The following is a 21,477-nucleotide window of genomic DNA, read 5'->3' as shown; positions in this document are numbered from 1 at the left end:
TTGCATGGGGCTGGAGTTTCCATTCCTAGACTTCATCTGGTCTCTGGGTCCAGGGCTCTGGGGGAAATGGTGAGATTTCAGTCCCATTCTCTTTCAGTTAGCAACCCTCAGAGGAATACTGAGTATGTCTCAGGAATACTGAGACATACTCAGCCGGGCGGTGGTGGCGCACGCCTTTAATCCCAGCTCTGGGGAAGTAGAGCCAGGTGGATCTCTGTGAGTTCGAGGCCAGCCTGGGCTACCAAGTGAGTCCAGGAAAGGCGCAAAGCTACACAGAGAAACCCTGTCTCGAAAAACCGAGGGGGAAAAAAAGACATTCTCTATCTGTGCTGGAACATAGCAGGGAAGTCACAATACTCAACGTCCTCACTGCTAAGTACTTCTTCTGGGCCCCTCAGTCCACCCTCCACAGACACCAGCAGTGGCAGCTAACTCACCTCTATGCAGACAAGCCATTCCAGGGGCATATGAACCCCTAAGGACCCCAAAGTAGTATCACTTTATCTACTGGCTCTGACTGTGGCTGTAGCCCTCAGGGTGCGGTTGTTTGAAGATACTTCTCAGTGATGAACCTTCCAACTCAGATCAGTCAAAGCTAGATTGAATTGGAGCAATAAGCAACCCCCATTCAAGTCACAGTGCTGTAAAACGGGGTGGGGAACACAAGGGTATCTCATGGTTAGCCCTGGGTTCAATCCCTGGCCCCAAGTGATAAAAATAAAAACAAACATCAATGACCAATGCAGGTTTATTTTATGTTCATAAAATGTCCAATGAGAAGGCGTCATCAGGAGAGTGTCTGCTGTGCAAGCATGGAGATTGAGTTCAGTCTCTAGAACCCACATTTAAAAAAAAAAAAAAAGCCAGGCCATGGTGGCGCACGCCTTTAATCCCAGCAATTGGGAGGCAGAGGCAGGCGGATCTCTATGAGTTCAAGGCCAGCCTGGTCTACAGAGTGAATTCCAGAACAGCCAGGGCTACATATTGAGATCCTGTCTCAACAAAACAAAACAAAACAAAACCTCAAACAACAACAAAAACCAGCCAGGCTCTGAGCCCAGGTCTAGAGAGGTAGAGACAGATCCCAGAGGCTGGCCAGGCAGTCTAGCTGCATCAATACGGTGATTTGAAGGAAAATGTCTCCCAAAGGGAGTGGCATTATTAGGAGGGGTAGCCTTGTTGGAGTAGAAGTGGCCTTGCTGGAGGAAGTGTCACTGTGGAGGTGGGCTTTGAGGTCTCCTATATGCTCAAGCCACACCCAGTGTCTCAGACCACTTCCTGTTACCTGCACAAAATGCAGAACTCATCTCTGTCTCCAGCAACCATGTCTGCCTGTACGCCGCCATGTTCCACCATAATGATAATGGACTGAACCTCTGAACTGTAAGCCACCCAATTAAATGTTTCCCTTTCTAAGAGTTGCTGTGGTCATGGTGTCTCTTCACAGCAAGAGAAACTAAGATGATCCATGAGCTCCAGGATAGCTGAATCAGTGAGCTCCAGGCTCAGGGAAAGACCTTAGCTCAAAAAAAGAAGTGGGGAACTATTGGAGAAGGCATCCAATGTCAACCTCTGGTCTCTACATTCACATGCATGTACACACGCCTACACACACACACACACCGTTTTCTTAAAGCTCAGTAGAAGGCTGCTTTCTGGCAAGTCCTTTCCCAAGAGATTTAAATCCGTCCATTACGGTTTCCGTTACCGTAAAGATTGGTAGAGACGTGCCACTGCCTCTTTCCTGAAGACTTAACTTAGCTGGGCAGTTCAGGAAATTGGGACCACTCCTCGGAAGATGTGCCGTGCCCATCTTAACCCATGCTAAATGGATGAGGAATAATTATTCCTTTAATGAGATACTGTATTTTTTCCTTCCTAGAATTCCTGTCTCCTAGCACAGTCCCCTAAGAGCAGCCCTGAGGTCCAGCTGGCTCTGCCCACCCTTCCAAGTTCTCACTCAGAAATGACACAACTTCCTCTTTTCCTCTTGTCTGTCTCTCGTTCAGATGCTGACTAGACCTACACATTCTTTTTCTGTTGCTTTAGGCTCCCTTACTCTATCTCTAAACTGCTCCCCCTCCCCCACTTTCCCCCGTCACCACTAGTGTCTGTCTGCCACCGTGTGGGTGACCTCCATGCCAGCTTAATGCCAGTGTCAATGGCTTCTTCTCCCCTTCACCTTTTCCATCCCCTCTCTGGGCACCTGATGAAATTTACAGCTTTCCTGCCATGGAGTTTTCCTGTTAAGGTCCAATAACATCAGCCTCAAGCTTCCATTTGAGTCTGTTCCATTAAATTCATTTATCAACAAGACTGAGAATCCCAAGAAGAGATTCCAATTTCCCTGAGATCATCTGGTAACTATGAAGGGACACCCCAGAATTTTCCAGTAGCAGTTCCACAATTGTGGGATTTCCCCTGCCCATCTACACGGGTAAGAGAAGAAATGTAAAGGGAACCCCACTTGTGAAATAGATGAGAGCTCCTGAGTAAACTGGGGGTGAGGGGGGCAATAGAGGGAAGGGGATGGGGGATGAAAACATAAGGGAACAGTATGGTTGAGCTGGAACAGGGACAAAGTGGGAGAGCAATGAAAGAGATATCTTGATAGAGGGATATCATGGGGATGGGGAGAAACCTGGTGTTAGGGAAGTTCCCAGGAATCCACAAGGATGACCCCGGCTTACACTACTAGCAATAGTGGAGAGGGTGCCTGAGCTGGCCCAACCCTGTAATAAGATTGGTGAATACCCTAACTGTCATCATAGAGCCTTCATCCAGTAACTGATGGAAGCAGATGCAGAGATCCACAGCCAAGCACCAGGCCGAGCTCCAGGAGTCTAGTCAAAGAGAGAGAAGAGGGATTCTATGAGCAAGGGGCATCAAGAACATGATGGGGAAACTTACAGAGACAACCAAACTAAACTAGTGGGAACTCATGAACTTTAGACCAATAGCTGTGGAGCCTCCATGGGACTGGACTAGGCCCTCTGCATAGCGAGACAGTTGTGTAGCTTAGTCTGCTTAAGGGTCCCCCGGCAGTAGGATCAGGATCCATCCCTGGTGCATGAACTGGCTTTTTGGAGCCCATTACCTATGGTGGAACACCTTGAACAGCCTTGATATGTGTGTGGGGGTTGGACCTGCCTCAACTGAATGTACCAGGATCTGCTGACTCCCCATGGGAGGCCTTACCTTTTTGGAGGAGGGGATGGGAGGTGGGCTGGGAGGAAGGCTTGGGGGGGGGGGGAGGAGGGATAAGAGGGGGAATCTGTGGTTGGTATGTAAAATGAATAAGACATTATTTATTTATTTATTTATTTATTTATTTTATTTTATTTTATTTTTTTTTGGTTTTTCGAGACAATGTTTCTCTGTGTAGCTTTGGAGCCTGTCCTGGAACTCACTCTGTAGCCCAGGCTGGCCTCGAACTCACAGAGATCCGCCTGCCTCTGCCTCCCAAGTGCTGGGATTAAAGGCATGTGCCACTACCCGCCCCGGCAAATAAAACATTTCTTAATAAAAAGAAGTTAAAAAGAAAAAGAACCCCACTTGCAATTATGGCCAAGTATGGAAGTGTTTGATAGCCCTGTTACTCATATTCCATTAGCCTGATCCTGGTCACATGGGCCCCAGCTGCGTGAGAGGCTGGGAAATGTAGTTTTTCTAAGTGCCAAGCAGAAAAGTGAAATTGGTGAGCTCCAGCCAATCCGATAGACAATTCACGTCCCCTCTGCTTAGGTGTTAATCTCTCATCTGAACAAAATCTGCTTCTTCAAATGTGCCGTCTGGATCAGAACCTATATGACATCATCTACTTTGCCCCAAAGACTACATTCTCTGCTTCTGTACTTCTGGCAAGCACATCACATCACTGATGAAGAGAACACACAATTTGGTAATAAGCCACACCTTCTCCACTCTGTCTAGAGAGCAGTGAATTGCATGGAGAGGCCAGCCGAAGCCATGTGTAACAGGCAGGAAGTAGTAGATGCAATGGGCTGGGCCAACTTGGGGTTGGCATGCAATGGGAGGCAAGAAATGACCTCAGAGGAATGCCTTTCCTAGCTAAGCAACAGGGTGTCAGTTGTGCAGAGCTCATGCAGGGATTAAGGAGCTGGCTCACTTGAATTGAGCATGCTACCTCAGTGAGCCAGGCTCATCAGCTTGCTTGTGAGTGTGTCCTCTGTCCTGTTTCCCAGGATCCCTCTCCACAGCATCCTAAAGAGCCCACGGATTCCGTTTACCTAGCAATGACTGGAACCAGGCCCGGATCTCACTTTGGGTGACACCACAGTTCCGTGCAGGCCATCTCTTGTTCTCCTGTCACTGGCTTTTGTAGGTGGTAGCCATCACAGACATGAACACAGACTTGTCTCCTAAGATCAGACAAGACTAGAACAAGGGCTGAGTGGGAATCACAGTGTGGAACGGAAAAGCTCGAAAGCCAGGTCCTGGGAAGTGGGACAGCAACAGCCCTTGAGTTGGATGTTGTGAAGGGGTCTCCCCCACCCTCCTTTGTACCTCAGCCTCAGCTGTAAGTGTATCTACCTGTAGGGGATGGCATTTGGGTGCCCCACTCAGAGTCTACAGGCCTTCTCTGCCATCTCTGAACTTAATTGGGTCTTAGCCTTTTTCTTAAATAGCTCAGTCACCTCTCCATACATTTCTCCCCACAGCAAGCATAACTTACAACACGTCTACTCTTCATCTTGCTCAGTGCTGAAGGAGAATTCTGCTATTACTACTGCAAAAGCCAAATCCACGAATATCTTCCCCAAACATGAATCCTAAGAGTGCCGGCGGCCTTCCCATAGTGATGGCAGTCTCCTTCCCATAGTGATGGCAGTCTCCCTAGCAGTCACCACCGTTTGTTGTTAACTGTCAGGGTACCCTCTTTATCAGAGTTCCTCATGGTGTGGAATTCGTAGTGAACAAAAATGATAGCTCAGAGACCTGGGCAGTCAGGCTGCAGAGCCAAGGTGTGTGTGTTTGCTGAGCTGTGAGGCCTTAGGTGGACGACTGGCCCTCATGTTGAGTCTCTCCCACAAGCACAAGCTTGGACCCTGCATATGTGAACCCTGCAGACAAGAACCTTGCAGGCATGAGCCCTGGGCAAAATAACAAACGGAGAGCAGACACTAAAATCCATATTAAAATTACTTTTCTCTTTACCCTTGATTTATTGGAGTGTAAAATCTATACCATGTGTTCCTTCTTCACAATGAACACCCCTTAAAGAACCATACCAGATGTGTTTAAAGAAAGGAAATAACACTCAGTAGGCTCGGGTCCCACACAAGCTGTCATACTGATGTCAGGACTAAGTGTATAACAGGGTATGGTCGGTGGCTCAGTTTCTGATTTTGCTGAGAAATGTGGAGTTGAAGGTTATGAAAGATCAGGATGAGCTCATCTGCCTGAGTCCTGGGCAGGTCTGACTCAGTTGGGCCCTACTGGCAATATGGCTTCCTTCCCACACAAAGGGGGCAAAGAGTGTGGCTAGGGGTAGGAGTGAGCAGATGGGAAGGACGTGTAGGAAATGTTGGGGTGAATGGAGGTGAGGGACAATGGGTGTGATGCCTGGAGGGACCTTCTGGGAGATCCCTTCAAAACAGTACATGGAATACTATTGGAAAAAGAAAGCACTTCAAAGGTATAAGTATTTTGCTGGTCACGGTGAGCACAAAGCTCCAGGGTTTTAACCCAACACTCCATGTGTTAAACACTCCAGCCTTTCTTAATTAGCCCAGGTCATGGCAATGCCTGTTCTTATGCTCTGCCCTACAGTTAACTGTTCACAAGTTATTTCTTAAGCAGCAGGAGGAAAGATTCTCAGAGCAGACCACAAGGGTGGCCTGAAGAAGCCAGGATGAAGGATAGAGCAATGACTCCAGAACTAGACACAGGATGGCCATCGGGTATGGACTTTGCACACAAACAATGCGCTGGTCACATGTGCATTGTGGTGGCATCCACCAGCTTCTGAACCATTTCATCATGAACACCATAGAAAGGCAGCCCATCTACTTCCATGCCCACGATGCCTGAGACTCCACTCCGGACTCGGTTCTGCACCAAGATGCGTAACATTTTTTCTTCCTGGGAGGGAAAAAAAAGAGATGAGGAGGAGATAAAAGTTATGTGGGGGAAGGGAGAAAGGAATGCATAAATCTCTAAGCAGAGAAAGAGCTTTGGGCTTGAGATCTCATCATCTCTCTGTGTCCCTCTCTGTTCCTCTCTCTCTGTGTCTCTATTTCTCTGTATTTCTCTCTATCTCTCTCCTTGTCTCTGTCTCTATCTCTCTCCTTTTTCTTTTCTTTTCTCTTTTGTTCTTTTCTTTTCTTTTTCTTCCTTCTCCTCCTCTTTAAAACAGGGTCTCTGTAACCCCAGCTGTCCTGGAACTCACTACATAGACCAGGCTAGCCTCAAACTCATAGAGATCCACCTGCCTCTGCCTTCCAAGTGCTGGGCTTAAAGGCATGTGGCACCACACCAAGGAATGTGCCTCTTTTTAAAAAGTAAAATTTGGAGTAAAAACATTAACTTTCTGGAAAGCTCCTTATGAAAATCAAAATTGAGAGCTTGATGTGGTGGCTCATACCTGTCATTCTAATACTTGTGGGTCTGAGGCAAGAGGATTACAGTGAATTTGAGGCCAGCCTGGATTAAATACTGAGCTCCAGGACAGCCTGGCCTACAGAGTGAGACCCTGTCTCAAACAAGAGCGAAGGATTGAAACAGATCAGCTGTTTCTTTGAACACTTAACATCATGTGACCGAATTTCATGCCCTGGTGGAGGCCTGTATGATTCTAAAGCATACCAGAAGTGCAATCCTCCATAAACCCAGTCTCTAGACAGCCATGGATCTGATTGGGGGCCCTCCTGAGACCCCACTGTTAGCCTCCTGAGTTGGCTTTCTATTGCTGTGATAAACACCATGACTAAAAACTATGTAGTGCAGGAAAAGGTTTACTTCAGCTTACGGCTCTCAGGCCACACTCCCTCACTGAGGAAAGTCTCAGGACAGGAACTCAAGGCAGGAACCTGAAGGCAGGAACTGAAGCAGAGGCCATGGAGGGGTACTGCTCAGTGGTTTACACTCTATGGCTTTCTCAGTCTGCTTTCTTATACAACACAGGACCACATGCCCTGACCACCACATTGGCCAGGACCCCCACATCAATCATCAATAAAGACAATGCCCCACAGGCTTTCCTACAGGCCAATCTGATGGAGGAATTTTCTAGATTGAGGTTTCCTTTTCCCAGATGACCCTAGCTTATATCATGTTGACCACCCTCAGAAAAAAAAAATCTAGCAAGCACAACACTAAATTCTGCTGCTGCTGCCGCCTCCATTTTCCAACAAGGGTATGGGAACATCTGGAGGGAGCAGAGCCATGGAGAAAAAGCAGCTGGGCCCCAGAAGGACTTTGGGATTAGACACTTCTGATGTGGGGCTTTCCTGGCAGTGTCTCAGCCTCTCTGTGTCTTGGAAATCTCATCTGTCAGGTGGGGGTGTTGCTGATGCTGGTGGCAGCGTGGCCCCCAGGGGCTGCCTAAGGGTTAAATGAGATACTGGAAGTAAAGCACCCAGTGTGGCCCTTGGCACACAGTAGGAATGACGCTGGTTGTCAACGGCAGTGAGGAAAGCCCGGAGCTTGCTTTCCTTACCTCACGTGCTGGTTAAGGGGTAGGGGCTGGTCCACCTCCTCTCCTTCCCCTCCAAAAATAAGGTCCCAAAGAACCTCCTGTCTAAGCCACTAATGTGCTGTCCCCGTTGGACACTTAGGGGGAGGTAGCAGGCAGGAGGGGCCTGATCAAACACCCTCTTTCTCCTTCCTCCAGGGTAAGACGGAACCAAAGAAATCTAGAGCAGGAACTGCAGACTTCAGAGGACTGCCACCTTCCGGATGAGGCATTCGCTCTCTCCATCAGTGTTCTTGCGCACCTGCTGTGACAGTTTCTGAGCCAGAGATTCAAGGTCGAGATAGGTTCAAGCCCCCAAGGTGGTCCCAAGCTAGATGACTGACCAGGGACTCACAGGATATACAGAGTCACAGCACAGAACAGAACATCAAACTCAGTTTACTAGGGTGCCCCTGGGAATGCTTTTTGGGGAATTATTATTATAGACTGAAGCTTTGTAACCCTTCGAACTCATGGTTCTCAATATGATGGTATTTGAAGATGGAGTCTTTGGGAGGTAATAAGGTTGTGATGAGGTCATGAGGGTGGAGCCCCCATGATAAGATCAGTGCCCTTATAAAAAGATGAGGGGCCACATGCTTTCTGCCTCTATCACATGAGGATATAGTGAGAGGCCAGCCATCTACAACCCAGAAAGAGCATTTCCACCAAGACACTGAATCTCCTGGTACCTCAGTGTTGGACTTCCCGGCTTCTAGAACTGTGAGAACTAAGAATGAGCTGTTTAGTCTTCCCAGTCTATGGTGTTTTGTTACAGCAATCTACATTGATTTAGACACAGGGCAACTAGCATTAGAGGAAATTAAAGAGGAGAAATAAGCCGAGGAAAGGGCCTTGTAGACACTCACCCAAAACTTCAAATAATTATGATGGGGAGCTGGGAGCTGGCTCAGGTAGTAGAATGCTTGCCATATAAATATGAGACCCCAATTCCCAGCACTCATGTAAAAACTGGAAAGCCAGAGACAGGGGCATCCCTGGGACTTGCTACCTCCCATTCTAGCCTAATTGGTGTGCTCCAGATTTATCGAGAAACTGTGTCTCAGAAAATAAGGGGGAGAATAATTGAGAAAGACGTTGGATGTTAGCCTCTTGCCTCTGCATATATGTGAATACACATGTAAGTGTACCACAGGCATGTACACACATGGATATGTGTACACACACACACACACACACACACACACACACACACACAGAAGAATATTGGCAGAGGTTGCCGGGAAGCTCTCTCTGATCCTGCAGTGGTCTTTCTATTCTGCCCGTGGGTGAAGGCAGATGACCCGCCCTGTGAAAGGGAGGTCCAAGACATTTCCACACAAGTCTTTGTCAAGAGCCCCTGGCCAGGGGCTACCCAGCCCAGATGGTCATTTTCCATCCTTTGTTTCGGCTCCATTCTCCCACTTTTCTTCCCTATTACTCATATCCTCTCCTTATGGGGCAATACATGTGGCACCACAGGGCCATTTCCTCCCAGCACACTGACTGTTCTCACTGTTCTCATCCTGCTGGGACATGGTGAGGACCGGGGAGTCCTCAGGGTGAGTGCAAGGAGCCAACAGGTTAGGAACTGGCTGGCACTCAGCCTCTGAGGGCCACAGGGACCAATTGTCTGGTCCCTAAGAGCTGGGCCAATTGCCACCCCCAGCAGATTTCCAAGAAGGACCACATGTTCTGAGAGACCAAGTGGGGGGGGGGCACTCCTCCCTGCCTGCCGGAGCAGAGCTGGATGCAGGGGTGCTACCCAGGCTGAGGCTGTCAGAGGCAGGGGAGGGGGAGGAGGTCTAAAGCCAGGCCGACCTCCCGACAGAGTCAAGGTGGATGGGGGAAGAGGTCGCAGGGTAATTTCTAGGCTTAGAGGCAAGTGGTGACCTGCTAATAGTTCTGGGGCATGGCGGACTGATATTTATGGGAAAAGATGTTATTTTTAAGCAAGTTGGGAAAAAAAAACTTTTAAATAAGAATGAGTCGGGAAGTCGGGCACACCTATAGTTCTAAGTACTCAGGAGGTTGAGGCAAGGGTTGCTTGAGCTAGGATTTCAGACAGAGAGAGAGAGACAGAGAGAGAGACAGAGAGACAGAGACAGAGACAGAGATACAGACAGAGAGACAGACAGAGACAGACAGAGAGAGACCGAGAGAGAGAGAGAGACAGAGAGAGAGAGAGAGAGAGAGACGAGAGAGACAGACAGAGAGACAGACAGACAGAGTGAGAGAGAGAGAGAGAGACAGACAGACAGACAGACAGACAGACAGAGAGACTTCCATTTGGGTGTCCATGTTACCCTGCCGTGTCCCCAAGCTCCGTCCCCAGGGGCCATGTCTGACTCCTCACTGTTTCCCAGAACAAGCCTGGGCCTGGCCCCAGGAGGGCTCCGCAAATGTGCTTCTGCTTCTGCTTCAGAAACGTGCCTTTCCATTTCCTCCTTGAGCCCGAGGCATTGTTAATACACTTCTGAAAGACTGGGCATCCATGCCAAGAGGAGAATTTTCCATCCCTGGAGGGTGAGTGTGAGGCTGTGGGGGTTGGCTGGGCGGGGTTCACACTTTGTGTTTGTGTGAATCAGGAGTCATGCGGGAGGCAGCCCCCCATGTTTTCCAGTTCAGATGCAGGAAGCATAAAGAAAGAACAGAAGTCCCTCTGGATCCCCAAGGGAAGACAAGAACGTCCCCCATGAAAATGTCACTTGAGTCCCACACCCACCTCTCCCTTCCCTGCTCCAGCATTCTCAGGGCCTGAGAAGCTTCTGGGCCACCCAAGGAAAGCCTAGAGTCAGGATCAGAGACACCCTAACTCCCATTTCAGCTCTGCCTCTTATTGGGTGGTCTTGGTACTATCCACCACCCAGAGCCCACCAGCTCTCTCCTCTGTGGAAGTAATAATGCCAACCCATGGAGATACTGAACTCAACAGGGCGGGAGGCCAGAGGGAGAAAGAGACAGAGAGCCAGGGAACAGAAAATGCACAAGGCAAGGTGTAAAAAAAGAAAAGAGGCTACCAGACAAGGGCCTTCCTGGAGGTTTGCCAGGAACTGGGGTTCAGGGCCACTAGCCCTTGGCTGCCTGGGAGACATTACATTCGGGGCCATCCCTTCTTACACGATACACAGCCTAGAAACTGAGCCAGTGACCAGCAAGTTTCCAGGGAACTGGTCTGGAATTCCACTCATCTGGCCTGCCTGAGACCTCCCCAGTCAGGAGCCAGGAAGACAGGCTTAGCATTGTGGGTTTCACAAGCAACTTCCGGTCTGCTCTCTCTGTTTCCTGCTTGTGGTTGAGGATGTGAGCTCTCAGCTTCCTGCTCCAGCCACCACGCCTGTAGCTGGCTGCCATGTTCCCCCGCCATGATGTTATCCCTCTGGAACTGTCAGTCAAAGCAAATGCTTTCTTCTCTAAGTTACCCTGATTGTGGTGTTTGATCACAGCAACAGAAAAGTAACTAATACATTAGCCAGGACTCCGGCCCAACTTCCTGTTTTTCAGATTCACCATGAGACTACCCAATACTTTATCTGTGTCCTCTAAGTCTGGCCCAACAGCTCTCCTCAGGGTAGGGCAGGTCCCACCCCTTCAAGAAGCACCCACAGAGGAGAGGTTGGGGTTTAGAATCAGTATTGGTGAGCAGGATGGCTCCTGGATAGTCATAGGGATTGAAGTCTGAGGGAGGGCCAGCCCATGCGGCTACCTCGTCACTACTCAGGCTCAGCACTGAGTTCAGGGCTGGCTTGCTTCCCATGCTGCCCTCTGACATACCCAAGTTCATGTAAGATGTTTAAGGGTTGCTGTCCTGGTCTATAAGATGTGTCTAGAACTGAAGGGGTTGGGTTTGCCAACTCTGAGGAGCTTAGATAAGCCTACGGTGGGCTCGGAGTTCCTTGCTTGAAAAACTCACGTATGGGAACGATTTTGAAAGCTGTTTTGGAGTCTTTCACTGTGGATGCCAGGTTCAGAAGTCCTCCTCTGACACCCATCACACCTGAGTCTACAATCTTCCATCTAGGAGCAATCTTACTCAGCCAGGGAGAAACTGAGCCCTTGTTCGTGACCTCCCACCTGGAATGCATGCCCTCCCCCCTCATCTGGTGGATTCCTTCTAGTCTACACCAATAGGACTCCTTTCCCACCGAATCTGCCCCCACCCTTCAAGCATGTGGGCTACCCAAGATGCTTTAGTACCCTCTGAGTCATCAGTTCTGTGAAAAGAACAATAAGGACTCCACCCCCCACTCTGACCACGACCCAAATGATGGCCTCCATCAGTCAGGCATTCCTTTCTTCCAACAGTGCTGGTTGTTCCCACTTCACAGACAAAGACTCATCTCTGAGAGGAAAATCCACTCGCTGAAAGTTGAACTAGAAAGGACAGGATCTCTCCAAATGGGTCTTACTTAGGACCCAGGACCAGAAGTAGATCAAAGAGTTGTCTGATTTTTGTCTCCCAGCCTGACCCAACAGGGAGATAGTCCCTCAAAACTAGCTTTGCCTTTGGCTTCATGGGTAGCATGGTGGTTGATGTGGTCATGTGGTTTGGAACATTCCTCAGGCCTACTTAATTCTCATCAAACAAGAAAGTTGCATCTGGGCCAGTGGCCTGCTGCAGTGTGTTACCTTAGTGACAGACGGCAGGGCCTGAGTCCAGCTCTGTTCCCCAGGTACCCTGAAAGGCCCAGTTGCCTTCCTCAGATAACGCTCATGGACTTCACATGAGTTTAGAATGTATAGTGCACAGGCCAGGGCATAGCCTCCCCAGTTAGAAACACCTAGAATGCAAAAGAAAAAAAAAATCCATCACAGAACTGTAAAGGGCCTGTAGTCCACTGGCTGCCTCTAAGCCACAGAGGCCATTTCAGAGCGTTGGCACAGACGGCAGGCACTGGGAACACCTGGGGACTTGTTACAAATTCTTGGGCCCCAGCTCAAGAGTCAGAATTTCTGCAAGATTGTTGGGGAGCAGGTGAGTTTTAATGAGCCCCATCAGTAAGTTTGATTCAAGCTAAAGTCTGGGGGCTATTGCTTGAAGCTATTTGGGTTACATACCGCTAATGACCGCTAGAGGAAAAGATATAGGCACTGTACCTAGAAAGCCATTCCAGAATTCCCCACTCTAAAGAACGGCCCCAAGGGCTGGTCTCCATCCCTTAGGCCTCACAGAAGCCTGTCCCCTGGGGCATATAGCAGACAGCCCATCATAGGAGGTTTTGTCACTCTTTATGTGTTGAAAACCATTCCTAAGTCACCTTTAGACTTCCTTTCCTATTCTGTCAGCCAGGCCCTGGGGCTCATTCCCTCAACTACAGATGATTTCATCTACTCTTCTCCAATACCTGCTTGAGTTCTCCATCCTGTCTAAGACTGATGGAGGACTGTTAAACTCTAGATGCTGCACCATTATTAAGGAAGAAGGGGTGGTAAGACAGGTCAGTGGATGAAAACTAGCTGCCAAGCTTGATGACCTGATTTCAGTCATATGCAGTGGAAGAAGAGACCTACCTATAGTGGACGGAGAGAACTGACTCCTGCAAGTTGTCCTCTGACTTAGACACACACACACACACACACACACACACACACACACCTCACTAAATAAACATTTCTTATAAAGGAAGAGGGCCATCAAATTGAAGAGAAAAGTGTACACATAGTCAGTCTCAGGGAAGACAATCAATCAATGAGATGCTTCCAAAGGATTATGGGAACACGGAAGAGAAACCAGTAATTCTGATTGGTTCAGGAAAGAGTCACAGACAACCCCCAGTGAGCACAAAGGGATACAGCCAAACACAGCCAATGGAGACCAGACACTAACTGCCAGGTTGTGTGCCAATGATTCTAAGATACCTTTTTGTTACATCTGCATATCTGAAATCGGCAATTGTCTGTGGTCATCAGCTGACAGCTGTCACGGCTGCTTTATTAGTCCTATACAGAATAGTGGTGACTTGAGTCATCAATGGTACACTCAAGGGAAAAGACTATCTTGCTTTGGTTGAATATTTCAGTCTGCCATCCTGTTATAAATTTCTTGTGTGACTTAGCTCCTGGAGTCCTTAAAACAAGGCATAGTATCATTATCGCCATGTGAGCAACTTAGGAACAGACACAGAGGGGTAAACGTCACAAAGCAAATAATCAGACATACGTTATAACTCAGGCTATTCCCTCCATTCCTTTTCTCTTAAGAATTAGTTTTTAAGTTTTAATTGCGTTAAAATCTCCATGACATGAATGTGGGAATAACGAACGGTTCCTTCACTGTCCTCACACCAGCAACAGAGAGGTCATTGTGATCACCGAGGGCACGGGTGTCTTTCTCCGCCAGGAATCAAACAGTCTTGCAGCAGCAGATACCTAACCCAAGTGAGCTCCAATCTGATTCAGTTCTGATGCAATCAGCTGTGACTGCGTAAGGTCCTATGGCCTGGCCTGAGGTCTCCATCTCCTAGACTGCCTCTTTCCCTTCTGATGTCGGAGGCTAGCCTGGAGGCTCACCTTAGCCTCTGACCGACTGGCTGTATACCAGGGTTCCTGAAAGCTCTTGTATGATCGAATTAATTTGCTTCAACAGCCACAGGGGAGAGCACACTGTTTTATTACAGAGGATGTTAGGAAAGATCCAGATGAAGAGCTATATGGGCAAGGCACCCAGGAAGGGGCCTGGAGCTCACCCTGGATACTCTGCCCTCCAGGGACAGCATGTGTCTGTCTATCTGGAAGTGCTCTGAACTCTGTCCTTCTTGGCTTTGGTGAAGGTCTATATTAATAGACAGGGTGGCTTGCTTCCTTGGGCTCTTCTTGGACTCTGTGTAATGTCCTTCTTCCTGGGTAGGGAGCAGGATTCCCCTGGATCAAGGCCGATCTTAGGACCTATCAGACAAGGGCAGATTGGAGAATTTCTTTGTGGCTGGCTAAAAGTGGGAGTAGAGTCTCACTTCAAGGAAGAGAAATTCTACTTTCTATGGTCTGCCTTGGAGAGGGAGTTATATGAACCTAGATCCATGGATGAAAACAAGCAAATGACCTGTCTGTCCGTCCATCCATCCATCCATCCTCTATCTATCTACCTACCTACCTTCCTATCTATCTATCTATCTATCTATCTATCTATCTATCTATCTGTCTATCTGTCTACCAGTCAGTCATTTGTCTATCTGTCTGCCTATCTATCTATCTAAAAATATCATGCTAAAATTCACCGCCTTAGCCATCTTTAAGAGTATAGTAAGAAGTGTTAAATATATTCCTATCTCTCTTTATCTAGCTATTATGTCTATCTAAAATATCTATGTAGTATGTTTCAGACCAGTAAGGCTACATAGTAAGACCTTTGGGGGAAAAAGACAATGGATATATAGGAATTGTGTTCACCAGCATAACCATCTTTAAAGGTATAATTATATAGCATTAAGTATCTATTGATCCATTCATCCAAAATAACATCATTTGTTGAGTATATTTTCATGGTACAACTCAGAGCTCATCCTCAGCCTCTGTGCAAACATAGAAAAGAAAAACATATTTGGGAAGCTGTAACAAAGGTAAAGGCGGAATTTAAAATTCTTGTTTACCAGTTTAAAATGATATAGGATGGTTATGCACTGAGGATGAAGCTGACATGTGAGCTAAAACTGCTGACTGTGTCGTGGTGGGATGACATAGCACATTTTTGCCTGTGTCCATCACCCTGCACTACCTCCTTTTTAAAAATGCCTTTGGTCTCACTATGACATCATCTTTTCAATTAACGAAACGTAAAACCCATGCTATATTTAAGCAATGGCCATAGCCATCATACCTGGATCATAGGGTACATGGTGGGGGATGGGAGAGATGAGAGGGGACCATGAAAGGCAGCTAATTTAAGGTCATGTGCTGGAGGCCCCATGTGAGATGAGCACACAGTAAACTTTGAACTCCTAGTCTCTAGCAACCACTGATCTTTTCACTGTCTCCATAATTTTACGTTTTGCAGAACATCGTATATAGCTGGGTTCAGATCACACAGCCTTTTCAAACTGGCTTGCTCCTTTAGCAATATGTTCTTAAAGTTCCTTGTGTCCTTTGTGGTTTGTAGATGGAGGTCAGAGGATCTATACCATATACACGAATGAGTAAAGGGAAAAAAGGAAAGAAAAGAGAAAAAAGTGAGCTCATCATTAATTAACATTCATCTCCTCCTACCTCCCAACTGCAGATAAATGTGACCCGTGGACTCACACTCCCGCTGCCAGGCCTTCTGCACCACGATGGCCATATCCGCTCAAGCTGTGAGCCAAAATAAACCTTCCCCCCTTAAATTCCTTTTCTCAGGCATTTTGTCACAGCAGTGAAAAAAACAACTAACACTATCCATAAAATAACTCCCAGGAGTGTTCATTTATTTTGCATTGAATTTTTGATCCAGTTGGGAGAACTAACATTGTGACACTGTTGAGTCTTTGCATCCATGAACATGGCATAGCTCTGTAATTATTTAGTTCCCTTGCTATCCTCCATCAAAGTTTTATACTTCTCCTTATTAATAGTAATGCAGTTTATTCTTATTAATATCAAACCGAGGCAGTTATTGGGTCAATGCTGTAGATCAGAGAGACAGAACAAGCCACAGCTATTCACTCGCCGGATCTCAGCTGGTCTTGTCTCCTCAGACTGAGGCCTGAGTCTCATCGAATGGTTTCAGCTGAATTACTGCTCAAAAGCCGAATGCTTAACAGCCAAAAATTTCTATTTCTGTCCTCACGTTATATTCTTTTTGCTTTCTACACACTCCTGATTAAAGCTGGCTTTCTGGGATTAAAGGCGTGTGTCACCATGCTTGCTATTTCAATGTGCTTAATTCACAGAGATCCAGAGAGATTTCTATCTCTGGAATGCTAGGATTAAAGTGTGAGTGCACATTTTCTAGCCTTTGTATCTAGTGGCTGTCTGTTCTCTGACCCCAGATAAATTTATTAAGAGTACACAAAATTTTGGGGAACACAATACCACCACATAGTAATGACATATTGCTAGCTGTATATTTAGGTATTACATGGGTTTTTTTTTTTTGAGACAGGGTTTCTCTGTGTAGTTTTGGTGCCTGTCCTGGATCTCACTCTGTAGACCAGGCTGGCCTCGAGCTCACAGAGATTCACCTCGCTCTGCCTCCCAAGTGCTGGGATTAAAGCCGTGTGCCACCACCACCTGGCAAGTATTGCATTTTGGGAAGTGCTAATATAAATGGAAATGTATTTTTAATTTCAAATTCCTCTTGCAAACTGTTGGCATATTGGAAAGTGACGTTGACGTTGTATCTTGAAAGACTGCTGTAATCTATTAGTTTCAGGAGTTTGCTTTTGTTTATTCTTGCAGATTTTCCATATGGATGAACATGACATATATAAAGACAATTATTTTCTTTCTTCTCAATCCATATGCTTTTTATCTCTTCTCCTTTTTTTCTTATTGCACTAACTAGGATTTCTGGAAGGGTGCTGAAAGCTGGTGAGAAAGGACAGCCTCACCATACCACTCCTGGCTGGACTCTTAAAAATACTTTTTCTGTATTTCTTGCCTTATTATGTAATTTTTCTTCTTTAGTTGGCTAATATCTAGGATTATATGATTAATTTTTAATTATTGTCTCTTCCTTCTTATTTGAAATAAATCCTAGTTTGTTAGTGATATGCTTCTTTTATATATTCTTGGAGTCTGTTCTTAACATTTTGCTGAGTACTCTTGGACTTTTATATTTATTTGTTTATATATGTATGTATGTGTGCATGCATGAAGTATATATTTGTGCACTAGTGTGTGTGTGCACATATGGGTCTTCAGGCCATCAGACTTGGTGGCAAATGCTATAACTCACTGAGCCATCTCACCAGCCTGTCCCTTTTATATTCATGTTCATGAAAGACATTGAACTATATATAGTTTTCTTTCCTTAAGGTGGAAGCTAAGATAACTGAAGTCAGTTATTTATTTTCTAATATATGCATTCGGTGGTGGTTTGAATGAGACATCCCCCATAGTCACGAGCATATGACTACTTGGTCCTCAGTTGGTGGTGCTCTTTGGGGAAGGTGCAGGAGGTGTGGCCTTGGTGGAGGAAGTACATCTCTGGGGAGGTGGGCTTTGAGAGGAACAAGCCTGGTCTACTGAGAGTCGGCTCTCTCTGCTTCGTGCTTGTGGATCAAGATGTGAGCGCCCAGTTCTCTGTTCCCACGGCCATGCTGCTTGCTGTCACGCTCCCTGTCATATGAACTCTGACCCTCTGGTACCACAAGCTGAAATGAACAGTTTCTTCTCTACATGGCTCTGGTCATAGCATTTTATCACAGCGATGGAAAAGGACCAGATACAGGTGTCAACTAAATCTGGTTGACTGTCAGCGTTGTTGAGTTCAACTGTGTCCTCACAGATTTTATGCCTGCTGTATCTGTCCACTTTTGATACAGGGATGTTAAAATATCTGACTGTAATAGTTGAATCGTCTATTTCTTTTCTCTGCAGATCTTTTCCCCTTGTAAATTTGGTATATCTATTTCCATTCTGGTGTTAGACACATATACACAAAGGATTGTTATATCTTCCTTGTGTATTATGAATGTGCTTTTTTATTCCTGGTAACTTCCTTTGTTCTGAAGTCTGCTCTCTGTTGGTTAGTGTTACATTTAGTTTCTTTATCTCTTTCCTTTTACTCCATAGAACTAGAGCTGGGCATCTCCTTTCCCTCACTGGGAGGTAGCAGTGGGCTGGGGCTGGGTATTTCCCTTCTCCCAGGCAAGTATGGCTTTGCTCACACCATAGAAGGCTGTGGTTTCTTTTGAGGCCAGATCTTATTCAGAATAGAGCAAGATGGTGTATTTCTGAACAGTTCCTTCTTCTTATGTCCACCACAAGCAGAAGAGATTTTCCCCTGATATTCACTATGAGAATCTAGTTGAGTGCCCAGAAGTAAGCCCCCCTAAATCAAGGTGATCCCCTATGATCCCCTGGAATTGTTTTTGTTTGTTTGATTGATTTGGGTTTTGGTTTTTTAAGACAAGGTCTTGCTATGTAGCCTTGGCTGACTTGGAACCCCGGCACTCACTGTCTAGACCGGCTTCAAACACATAGAGACCTAACTACCTCTGCACCCCAAGTGCTGGGATTGAAGGCGCACACCTGGCTCCCTGGGAGCTGAACTCCCAGGTTTATGCGGTGAGCCTCCAGCAACTCACCAGTAAGTTCTCCATCCTGGAGAGTGTTTGTTCCTTTCCAGGCTGATTCTGACCATGAAGGGGAGAGAGCCTTTTTCAGGTGTCAGTATTTCTAGAAACTTCTGGTGAGGCTAAGGGAAAGCCAAGCTTTGAAACATCTGGACATACAAGAAAGGCTGGTCCTGAGGTCCCACGAGGAAGGACAGGGAGCCTGAGGCGGAAGTTGGCAAAAGGGGCTGTGGGAAAGCCTTCCCCTGCTCACATGTCCTAGGCACTCACTGACCACTGATCAAAGTGGCCCTCCTGTCACTCTCTCTCATCTGTCACCTGTCCTATTGCCCTCAAACCTCTCATCACTATATCACCTGGTATATATATCCATCTGGGTCATTGTCTTTCAACCCAGGAAAGAAGGTTCTTTGGCACGCATCATCTCTGTGGTTGCCCAGAACCCAGAACGATGCCTGGCACACTGTAAATTTTAACTTAATGGCTGAATTCCCACTCAGGGCCCTGCCCTACCCTGGGGTCCTCTAGAGCCCCTTGGAGAGAAGAAAAGCTTCTGCTCTGGTGTGATGGTTATCTTGATTTCAATTTGACTGGATTGAGAAGTGTCTGGGAGAGTAGTCAACACAGGTGTGTCTTTTCCAGAAAAGATTGACATGCTGGACAGCAACCGAGGGAAGAAGATGGTACCTGAGTGTGAGCAGAACTGTCCAATAGGGTACAAACCCAGAGAGGACAAAAGCAGTAGTCTGCCAGGCCAACACAGGGTCTCTTGCTCTATTTCCTGGTTGCTATGGAACAGGCAGCTCTTTCACCATGACGGTCTGCCTTGCTACAGGCCCAGGACCAATAAAGCCAGCAGCTGTATTCTGAACCCTTTGAGACCGTGAGCCCAAATCATCCTTCCTCTTTTCGAAGTTGTTTCTTTCAGGTATTTGTCACAGTGATTAAAAACGGTCTAACACGCCTGGTCAAGCTTCAGGCCAGGTGGCTTACCCTGGCCAGCCAGGCTCTTCTTAGCAGGCACGTAGGGACTCACCAGCAATGACAGCAAAGTCAGCTTCCACATCACAGGCGATGACATCTCCGTTTCTGATGTACTTCTTCACGGCCTCCTTGACCTTGCCCGTCCCAAGCTCATTGCCTCCATCACCCACTCCTGAAGGGAAGAGAAACAGAGTCAGTACACAGGATGAGGGTAAAGGGACCGAGAACAAGACAGTCCCACCCCACATGTCAGTGATTGGCTCCGAATAGTTCTGATAACCAGATGCAGAGTCTTCTTCAGGTCTTCTAGAAACCTCGATAGTTGGGAGTGGATCTGATTTTGGAGCTCACTGGAGTAGGATCCTGTCTTCTACTAGGGTCCTCACATCCAACCACAGGTGGGGTGTCTTCAGTTCGGACATGCCACCAGGTGAACTGGAGACAAGGGTACAGTGACACTCAGTGGCTCCCTTTTCTCAGAACAGTTTCTACATTAGTGACAGCCTGATTGAATGACAAAAACAATCCAACCACCTGCAAGTGTAAGGGAATGTTAGATGCCAGGGAGGGTCAGGACACACGTGGTGGGGGAGGGGATGCTCTGGCAGCTTCCCAGGCTCTGTCAGCTAATTGCTCCTCTGGACTCTTTCCTGGTGCTGGTGACACCTCCCTGCAGGCGGTTGGGTCTTTTACCTGCCCAGCCCAGAGTGACAGGAAGTGAGAAATCAACCAAGCCGACCACACTGCGTGTGCCCCACCCACAGCCTCTTCTGGGAAAATCTGGGGATTTGCAGAAACTTTCTAGTCCACCCAGAAGGTTTTCATTGACTCCTCAAAACCTCAAAAGTCAGAGGGGACTAATGGGTCTGGGAAACACTTGGAGGCTTGGAGAGTAACAGGCACAGAAGGACAGGCAGGCTTTAATTACTTCGAGGGAGGAAGGAGAGCTGGCGTCCTTGGGGGACTGCTCAGTCATAACTGTGAGGTGATTCTTTAACAGTAGGACTAGAGGGGGTGCGGGGGGGGGGGCGTGCACTCTGCTCAAAATCTTGCTGGCAATACTAATTAGCTTGGCCATTTCAACCTCACTGGGCCTTGTTTCCCCATTTGCTTCTTTCCCATCGCACAGGGGTTTTAGAGCAGGATAGAAAATATAACGGTTATGAAAGTTCTTGGAAAAGTATAAAGTTCAGTACCAAAACAAATTATCTCAATATATTATTAATAATAGTAATTTACCCATCTCATATTTAATACACTTAAAAAGTGAAGCATTTCTTCAGATGACACACGACAGAGTCCAGCCTGTATGATCAAAACGATACGTCATGTCTCGATTTCATTCTTGTTAATATTTCATGATGAGTTTAATTACTTCTGAATTGGGCAAATGGAGTATGTTCTATGTGTGTTACTTCCCTTTCTCCTCAGGGAACGTTGCATTTCTTAATAATGGTGTCATTAGTGTCTAGACTGGCTGAAATAAACAAAGCCCGGTTTGAGCATGTAACCCTTTCCCGGCCTGTGCGCAATGGTTAATAAAAGATGCTTAGCACTAACGTGTTCATGTTGAATTCTTAGCGGCCC

The 21,477-nt window shown here is 47.0% G+C and overlaps 1 protein-coding gene across 2 annotated transcripts in view; it reads right to left on the bottom strand.

Moving 5' to 3' along the window:
• Positions 1 to 5,150: 5,150 nt before the first annotated feature.
• Positions 5,151 to 21,477, bottom strand: part of Dglucy (D-glutamate cyclase) — a 138,084-nt gene continuing 121,757 nt past the window's right edge. For both annotated transcript variants that reach the window (XM_037210780.1, XM_028886650.2), the window contains exons 11-13: positions 19,943 to 20,062; positions 12,326 to 12,477; positions 5,151 to 6,105 (exon numbers count right to left, since the gene is read on the bottom strand). In XM_037210780.1, coding sequence (XP_037066675.1) covers positions 5,956 to 6,105; positions 12,326 to 12,477; positions 19,943 to 20,062 — 422 coding nt within the window. In that variant the 3' untranslated portion in view covers positions 5,151 to 5,955. The remainder of the gene's footprint in view (positions 6,106 to 12,325; positions 12,478 to 19,942; positions 20,063 to 21,477) is intronic.

The sequence above is a fragment of the Peromyscus leucopus genome, chromosome 14 (assembly GCF_004664715.2).
Source record: "Peromyscus leucopus breed LL Stock chromosome 14, UCI_PerLeu_2.1, whole genome shotgun sequence".
In the NCBI taxonomy this organism is placed as follows: Eukaryota; Metazoa; Chordata; class Mammalia; order Rodentia; family Cricetidae; genus Peromyscus; species Peromyscus leucopus.
The sequence above is the reverse complement of the archived record's forward strand: the minus strand, read 5'-3'. Positions and strand labels throughout refer to the sequence as shown.